Source organism: Fukomys damarensis, unplaced genomic scaffold, assembly GCF_012274545.1.
Source record: "Fukomys damarensis isolate Sample0158 unplaced genomic scaffold, DMR_v1.0_HiC HiC_scaffold_16, whole genome shotgun sequence".
Lineage (NCBI taxonomy): Eukaryota > Metazoa > Chordata > Mammalia > Rodentia > Bathyergidae > Fukomys > Fukomys damarensis.
This window is the reverse complement of record NW_022900928.1, coordinates 10,441,864-10,451,275: the sequence shown is the minus strand read 5'-3', so window position 1 is coordinate 10,451,275 and position 9,412 is coordinate 10,441,864. Positions and strand designations below refer to the sequence as shown.

The 9,412-nt window shown below is 49.2% G+C and overlaps 1 protein-coding gene across 1 annotated transcript in view; it reads left to right on the top strand.

Moving 5' to 3' along the window:
* Nav2 (neuron navigator 2) overlaps positions 1 to 9,412 on the top strand; it is a 359,199-nt gene that overhangs the window by 239,234 nt on the left and 110,553 nt on the right. The window contains exon 15 of the mRNA XM_033764074.1: positions 226 to 348. Coding sequence (XP_033619965.1) covers positions 226 to 348 — 123 coding nt within the window. The remainder of the gene's footprint in view (positions 1 to 225; positions 349 to 9,412) is intronic.

Sequence of the window (9,412 nt, the reverse complement as noted above, 5' to 3'; positions counted from 1 at the left end):
GTTTTTTTTTTTTTTTTTTGTCTTTTTCCTCCAGCAAGCTGGTGATCCTCTAGTCTAGGCTGCCTCAGTCTAGGCTGCATCCACAGCAGCGGGAGTTTCCCTGGGGCTGTGCTTGGTGGCAGAACTTCAGGGAATCCTCAGCTCCTTCCCCCTGGAGCCCCCACAGAGCTTCCTGGATCAGGGACAAGGCTGTGTGCAGAGTGCCATCCTCTTTTCCTTTTAAAGGTACATGACCGACGGTGGACTGGGCCTCTACACACGTCGCCTGAACCGGCTCCCGGACGGGATGGCAGTGGTGCGGGAGACCCTGCAGCGAAATACCTCCCTGGGCCTTGGTGACGCCGACAGGTGAGCTCCCCTTGTGGTGCTGGCTGAAAAGTGTGGGTCATGCCACTGGGAGAGTGGCTCTCAGGGTATCTTCTACTCAAGGAGAGGCCAGGTAGCTTTGCAGCCATCCCTGGGTTCCAGGATTGGTGCTGCAGTCAGGAGAGAGCTGCTGTTGTTCTCCACCCTGCTTCTGTGTAGGTCAGGCTCCTGATAGCCCCAGCTCAGGCGCTTCAGGCTTGGAGAGTTGCTGTTGTTGTTTTGACTGTTGCTACCGCATCTTTGTCAGTTCAGCAGGCCCCAGGGATCTGCCTAACTTCCTGTCTCATTAATCAGCTTTCTAGACATTGTACTTCCCAATGCGCAGGAGGTCTGTGTGCAGAAAGGCGTTCTGGCCTCTGCTGAGCAGGCTTCACCCAGGTCTCCTGTTGCCTGATCATAGGAGGCTGGGTTGAAAGATGCAGGTGTCTACCGCGTATGCTGGGTGGTTGACACTAGGAGGGGTCGATCAGCCTTCATTGTTACCACAGTCAGAGAAGAAAGAGCTTTAGACACATTACATTCAAGAAAGAAGACTGTTGGGCCAGGGCTTTAGCTCAAGGTCAGGCGCAAGGTCTTGAATTCGATCCCCCCGGTACGGCATAAAGAAAAAAAAGAAAGAAAGAAGACTGGCTTCCAAGTTTGTAGTCCTGACTCTGACATCTTGATTCTGTGACCTCAGGTAACCCCTACTGAAGGAGGGATTTGAACTGTATGATTTCTAAGATCCCATCCAGCTCCAGTGTGCTCTAACACACTGGATTCCAGTACAGACTTCTGATACTCTGGGCATACTTGACTTCTTTCCACTCCTGAATTGATGAGCCATAACATAGAACTTAGATGTGAGCTCTGAGACTCGCTGGGGAAAGCCCATGTGCTTTTTGGGTGTTCACTCTTGAATCAGAAAGCCCAGGACGACTTCCTGCTGCTCTTCCAGCAGACCTGCTTTCTACAAAGAGCTAGGGGACTTCATGCTAAAGAGACAGACATTAACATCATACCCAGAAAAAGGATTTGCTGAAGAGGAGTCTTCTCATTTGCACGGTGAGCGGAAGGCTAGAAAACCTGGGCTGGTGTAGAGAGAGGACTGGATTTGTTGTCAGGAACATGGGACCTGGCCCAGTCTACCACGGACGGACGTGCTATGTCCTCCTTAGAGTCCCCGTGTCCAGGGCGCCCATTTGTACCAGCAATAACAGAAGACTCTCTGCCAGGGTTCTCCCTCGAGCTGTCATTTTTCCCTCCTGAAGTTAATAAAGTAATGGTTTGAAAATTGCATAGAAACACAAACTATTTGAGAAGTGCTCTTCTTAAGGCTTAAAATCTCCATAACTAAAACCTTCATAGTAAATATTATCAGGGGAAAAGAATCAGTTGCTGTGACACCACCCCTGGAGAATTCAAGACCTGCTGTATTATTTTGCTAATTTGTGTTCTCCTGTAATCATGCGTTTGGTTAGTAAATCTATTAAGAACAGGCCTTACAAGGTACATTTCCCCTTCCTTGTAGCAAAAGGGGAATCTGAGCAGGGCCATTTAATTTAATGTTTCATTTCAGGGTTAATGGAATTATTTGCAGATCACAGCTGAGCTAGATGGAAGATTTGGAGGTAGGGTTGGAAAGATGGGTAACATTTGTTATGTTGCATTTGAACCAAATGAACAACAATAGTCTCTTTTTCACACACACACACACACACACACACACACACACTCAGGTGTGATCATTTGAAATTGAATGGTTGACCAAGATTTGAAGGAAGAACTCAAGGGCTTTTTAAAAAATATAGTATTTAATATTGATGATAATTTCTTTTTGTTTTATGGAAGTTCAGCCTATAGACAGGGAACTATTTGCTTTGTTCTAAAATATGCGTAAGCTAGGGATTTAGTTCAGTGGTTCCGGTGCCTGCCTCTCAAGCACAAGGACCCCAGTTTGATCCCCGGTACCCCCGCCAAAAAATAGGCTTACGTCTTCACTCTCTACAGTCATTGTGAACAGACCATAATAAGGTTCCTCACTGGTTAAGGTAAAGTAGTACTGTGTATATTTCTATGAAACTCTGGAAATCCCTTACAATAACTAGATCCTATATAATACTGTTCTTGTCACTGTAATGGGAAAAATGTTCTTTACACAATTAGATTCACAATTTTATAGAGGATTTTCTAAATAACCCAAGCTCCTCAGTATTTAGAGTTATGAAATGATTGTTGTACTTTGCTAATCTGCCCATCAGTGAAGACTCTTTGTTTCCTTTCCTTTTAACCTGAAAAAAAAAAAAAAAAAAAGAGGTTCCCAAGCCTAAAATATTTCCAGGAAGTTCTACATGAAAAGAAAGCCCGGTACTGTTGCTTCCCAGGAAATAGGAAAAGTACAGAGAGATTAGACCTCATTAGGTCTCAGCAAGGGGAGGACATGCAGAAGAAAGAGAAAATCATTAACCCCAGCATTGCAGCACAGGGTGACAGCAGTGGTTCCCCTCAGACCTTGGCTACTTCCAGCTGGATGTGCCCAGGGTCTCTTTAGGGTTATTAAGAACAAGTGATAGCAGTGTGTACCTTCAGAGCCGAGGAGATAGACCGCGTCAGTTTATGAATCTTGCGCGTCACCAGCCGGCTTGTGAGAAATAACAAATGAAGATAGCAAACTGGAAATGCCCGATCTGCCCTTGATCTCCCATCACTCTTCAGGATGGGCGGCCCAGCTCTTTCCCAATAGTGATCAAGAGCTGCTTCCAGCAGGCCAGAGCCGGCCGGCTGAGAAGTGGGGTTCAAAAGGAACAGTGGAAGTGCTTGTGATGCACAGGTCTCAGATAACGCGCACATGAACACACTTGAGGAGGAGAAGAAATGTGACAAGCGGGCCTGAGAGACACAGGCACAGACGGTAGAAGGGTTGTGGAACGCTCGCCAGCTCCTACCTGCGCTGTCGCCCCCCAACTCCGGCAGGTTGTGCTTGAGCTCCAGCGAGAGTGCTCAGCTCTGGGGAATTTCCACATCGGGGTCACTTGTCTGTCACTCCAAAGTGTCACTGTGCTCATCTGGCTTTACCCACCTCGTGTATTAGCACAGGATGGGCAGAGGCAAGGAGTTGGTCCCCCTGTGTGCACCCCAGGGTCGGCTGCACAGCACTGAGAGAGCAGAGAGATGGAAGTCGGGCTGGGTGTGAAAACTGGGCAGGGAGAATGTCAGAACTGCTTGGTGACTGTCTTTGAATGCTCATCGAATTGCATTGGCTCTTAGGCACTCGGACAGGGAAGCCATATCACTTCAAATCTCCCAGAGACCAAAGAGTAACAGCCACATGGTACAAAGTTGATCTGAGACTTGAACAAAGTGAAAATTGCCCTCCTGCATCCCTGGAGCACACCAAACAGAAAGGAGAGACTTTTGTTTCCTTCGTGTGACACTGGCCCTTCTGATAAGGAACGTCTGGGGCCCTTTCAGTTACAGATTCAGAGTCGTAGGACAGACTTCTCTGCCTGCCCTGGGGCCTGGCCGGCCCCTGAGAGCCACCCTAGTTACAGCTTGAATCGGGAGGCAGTTCCTGGAGTAACTATGCAACCTGGTATTTGAGCAGCCTGCCAAACCCAGCCCCCTGTCCCCGCTGAGAGTGTCACAAGAGCTCTGGGAGCCCACCGCTTGGCTTTGTGATTTTTTTGAAACAAAGCAGCCCTGCTGGCACTGAGCAGTGCATTCATGGATTCAGGCCCTATCTGATGGAGAGTTTAATCCAGGCCAGCGGTCCCCACCCCAAACAGAGAGTGGGAGGGGAGCCTTGAGCACATGCTAGGTCCCCACTGCAAGTTTTTCTCAAGACTGGTTGCTGCTGGGCAGTGACTTCCCCAGGGAGAAGCGTTGCCTCCCCTTACTCTCCATTCTAAGCCTGTGGAAGGTGTAATAATCCCCCAAAGGTCTCTGGAACCCATGGCTATGTTATATTATATGGCAAGGGGAGGCGCAGGTGGCTTCTCAGCTGACACTGAGCTAGGGAGACTGCCTTGGCCCCACGAGATCACAAGGTCCTGAAAAGGGGAAGAGGGATGCGGAAGACAGGTGAGAGTGACATGAGGTGATAAGGAAGCTGGCTGGCGCTGGTCCTGAAGACAAAGAAGACCGCAGCCAAAGAATGCAGCTGACCTCAGAAGTGAACACAGCCCTGTTGACCCCACAGAGCCATGGCAGAACTAGGAAGTGGTGCATTTGTATTGTTTGTAGCAAAAGTTGCTATGGCAGCAATAAAAACTGAATACAAGGGGCCAGGGATTTAGCTGAGTAGTTCCACCACCTACCTTGAAAGCACAGGTACCAAGTTCGATCCCTGGTACTAAAAAGAAAGAGAGAGAGAGAGAGAGAGAGAGAGAGAGAGAGAGAGAATACAGACTTGGATCAGAAAGCTACTAAAATAATAAGAGTAGCCCATGAAAGAAAGAGAGAGAGAGAGAGAGAGAGAGAGAGAGAGAGAGAGAGAGAGACAGAGACAGAGAGAGAGAGACAGAGACAGAGAGAGAGAAAGAATACAGACTTGGATCAGAAAGCTGCTAAAATAATAAGAGTAGCCCATGTCCTGATGGATTGCTGCAGACCCAGAACTGTGCTAAGCTCCTTACACAAACTAGGTCCTGGCAGCTGGCCCTGAGTCTTTGAGAGGACACAGTGAAAGGCCTCTGTAGACTTACAGCAGAAGTGCTCAGAGAGGCTGAGCAGACTTACCTAGGGTTGCACAGCTAACAAGGATCCAAGCTGGGATGCAGACCCAGGCCTGACTGGCATTGACCTTATCCCCACCCTAATTGCTCCGATGATCTGAGCCCTTACCCCTACCATCAAGTGAGCCCATGGTCACTAAAGATACAAGCAGCACCAAGGTGGCCGGAGAGGTGAACTCAGTGCAGTGAAGGACCACGCAAAGCACTCACTTTAGGGGAAAGGGAATATTTCTTGGTGTGTCTCAGCCCAGATTTTTGCACACAGACACTGCAGATGGTTTTGCCTTCCCTTTGTCACATCAGTGGCCTCAGATCTGGGGGGAAGTCCCTTGTGCACAGAGCTGGGCCGTGTCCTGCTTGGTCTCCTTGCGAGTTCAGAGCAGGGTTGCCTGCCTGTGAATTCTCACTGACCACAATGCTGTGTCGTTCCTTGGAGGAGGAGTCTACCACTTCAGGATCCCAGATCAAAACCGCTGCTTCCTTTCAGTGACCTAGGAAACCCAGTGCCACCAGGATCTGCAGACTTTCCAGTCATGCAGAAAATCCCCTCCCTGGTCTCGGCTGACCAGCATGGCCCCAGAGGCTGGACCTTGATTCTAGGGGACCCCAAAAATCTTCTCCTGCTCCTTCCCAGCCTCTCTCTTTGCATACTGTGCCCTGACTCCCTAATCTTTCCACTGCCACCAAGTAAAGCAAGGGGACTCTGCTCTGTGACCATTAATCCCCCTCTAGCTGCCAGGATTTAGAGCAGATCTGAGACACTTCCCCGCTCCCGGGTCACAGCACTGAGAGTATGCACCTCTGCTCTCCACAGTAACAGCCACTGTAGATGTGGCTCTAATTGCAAAGAAATGAAAATTAACTAAAGTTGAAAGTTTAGTTCCTTTGTCACACTAGCCACATTTCAAATGCATTGCACTTGCAGTTGGCCTGTGGCTACCTTGTTGGACACAGCGGACGTGGACCAGCTCTGTCATTCCAGAAGAAACCCTCCCGGGCTGCGCTGGTTTGCGTGCCAGTTATGTCACAGTGGGCAGCATGGCTTACAGAGAAGACGTGGGGTCTGCTGTAAACATGCCCGAGCCAGTCCTCATCCGTTTGCAGATGGTCATTTAGCTCCCTTGACTTTGGAGGTTCTGTCTCTGCAGTGAGGACGGCATTCATCCCTGCCTCAAACAAGGTCTGACAAGGCGGTGCGAGTGTTTTGTAAAGCACTTGAGATAAGTGCTCTTCCCTCCTCCCAGGTCCTGAAAGCCCCATTTGGGGCAACCTGGGCTCTACTTCCCTGGAACTCATTTTCCTTCAGACTTAATTAATTAACTTCTGATTACGTTCTCTTCTTCCTCTAATGACTACATATAATAAAAAAAACAACTGTAAATGAAAGGAATATAGCATTAGGACCAGGAGGATAAATATGTTAGGGTGTAATGTGTAGAAAAAAGAGAAAATAGAAAATACCGCACACAGCGTGGATATCTTCATGACTTAGCAAGAGTCCATCTCAAAATAATAAATGGGCTAGGGATGTAGTTCAGTGTGAAGGCCCCAGCTTCAGCTCTTAGTACTTACTGTAAAAGGAAAAAGAAAGCTCCTATCTGGTTATGTTTTTCAGTGATTATTCAGTATTGAGCTTCCTAGTGGCCCAAGTGAAAATGAAGTTTGTCTTGCTTTTACCCCCGCCCCATACTGTTCATGCTCTCATGCTTGGGTCTGCCAGGCGACCTTGAGTACACCCATTCTCTGCCCCTCTCCTGCTGACGTTTTCCTCTCCCTCTTTTCTCCTTGCCTCCTCCTCTTGAGGGCCCATGACCCCTCTTGGTACCCATTAGTGTCCTGGAGCCTTTTCTTAGTCCTGCGTTCTAGGCTTAGTTTAGACTCCTCTTGGGATAAAGAGCTGACCCCAGCACAGTGCCCAGCATTCCTTTCCAACCCCTTCCCTTTCCCTCTCCTCACTATGTGCAGTAGGAGATAGCAAAAGTCACATTTTAAAGCTTGCAAAGAGCTTCAGGGGCAGCTCCATTTTTACCACACTGGCCTTTCCCGGGCTGCTTTTCTTCTTGGGCCATGGGCTTCGTTTTCAAATCAGAGCTGCTGCATGTTGGATCCCTGGGCAGGGCCCATCTGGGCCGTGCAGGAGGTGAGGCTAACAGGAAGCCAACCACCTGCACCTAAATCACAGAGGCATTCTGGGGGTGCCACAAAGAGCAGAGAAGTAACCACCTCAGGGAGCATGTCTCCTGTGTACAAGGAAAAAAGCAGGATGGAGGCCATTTGGGACAGCCCCACTGTCTAGAGTTGCCCACCTCATAACTTTATCCCACAGTCTACTTACACTAGTAGCCCCGCTGAGTGGGGGACAAAGTCACACCCCAGAGAACATCTTCTGTAAGTGGTGCTTTCTCAATAGTTGTTTAGAGGTCATTTGTAGACTTAAGCTATGGACGAAAAGGTGTGAAGCAATATGAAAGCCAGAAGGAGAGGCCAAAGAGAAGAGGCCAAGTGAGGAACCTTCCTCTGTGTTTACTTCCTCAGCCATCCAAGGCCTAGGCCCCAAACACTACTCAGAATGTGTCCTCCAACATAAAATGTCTTCCTGGTTGTAATCCAGGTATCTGGGAAGTCCTTGTATCAGTTAGGATAGGGTGGGTTATACTGTGTAACAAATGACTCCAAAAACCCATCCTCACTGGCCACTGTGGGTCAGGAAAATAATATTGTACCCCATTTTTACTCTGGGACCCAGGTGCCAGAGCACCGACAGGCCCATCACAGGAGAAAGACAGCATAGAAGCCACACATTCATTGTCTCTTAGTGTTTCAGCCGGAAATGACCCCAAGAACTTCCACACCCTTGGCATTGGCCACAGGAAGTCCTACAACTACCCTTAAATCCACAGGTGAAGCAAAGTACAGCTCTACCGTGTGCCTGGCAGGAGAACAGAAGGCACCTGGTGAAGTGCACCAGGGCGTATTGCTGTTTTATTAGGTTTGAGTGGCAGCCTGAGCTCACAGTCCCAGAGGGAGCAGGTATAGTTGCCTTTTTGGTAGATGAGCAATGTGGTAGCTGAATTGGTTAAAGATTTCATCCTGTGCTATGGGTCAGCTGTACGTCAGCAAAGCACTTGACTGAGTTTTCACATGTGAAGACTTCCAGAAAATGCTGGTGATTGTTTCTTACTTTCTGACCACCGGCTCTGCTCAGGAAAAGCTCAGGGGCACGCAAAGATGAGAGGACGTAGTCTCTGCTCTCAAGAAACGTGCAACCAGGCAAAGCGGAACAGAAACTTAAGTTCTTGTGGTGCCACATCTGGAGATCTTTGCCATGAGCCGGGGCTAACTGTGGCCTTGTATTGGGCACTTGCTGCTCTCCCAATATATGCAGGTTTGTTTTACTTGAATATCAAACAGGCCTACTTATCTCCTTATCCACCTGGGATTTCTTTTTTGTTTTCTCTCCTATGCTTTGTCACTTTCAAAGAGCAGCCGGGCCAAAATTCCTGTTGCTGAAATTAAGGTCTGACTGGAACAAACCCTGTGTATAAGGCAGTCCTTAGGCAGCCTTTGAGAAGTGTTCTTGTTCGTTGTGCCCTAACACTGTCCCCTGCACAGCTGGGCCTGCCAGCGTTTCCCTGAGCCAGACCTTTTGCACGCAGATGTTTGCATGCAGATGTCTTTTCCCAGGCTGCCTCTCCCAAGTCAGTTATGTCACCTGGACGCTCCCGGTGCCAGGCCTGGGTTTGCTCAGTCATTACCTATAACCCTCTCACTTTGCCAGTGAGGAAAGTGAGATTGCTAGTGACCCAACAATGGTTGTTTGTCCTCCAGGCTCCAGAGAACAGGGCCACCTCCATGTGGGTTTGGAGGCATGAACTCTAAGAAATGGCATTTGAGGATAATGCATGAAGCCATGTGACAAGGGAAGGAGCACAGTGGGAGCCACGAGACCTTTGCTAGACCTGGCTCTGCCTCCAGTGAATATCTTAGGGGAGATGCATCCCCTGCCTGTACCCACCTCCTTGTCTGTGTGCTTGGTTGGGCTGGGCTTTCGGGTCTCCAAGCTCCAGGGAGCCAGAAGGCAGAGTTCATGGAATATCTAATCCTGGCAGGACGGGGATTCCTTACACTCGCCCCTCTCGTAGTTCCAGTGACAGGTGTCGTCCTGCGCTGGTGTTTCAGTTAGAAGCAGGTGCTTGCCCGAGGCGCCTGAGGTGTCCAGACAGGAGTGGTGCCACAGCCGCCTTGCCGAGGGGCCCCTAGCTTGCACAGGTGACCTCTTCCAGCGACGAGGCCTCCAGGTGTCCTCTCTTTGAGGAATTTGTGAAGCAGGTGCG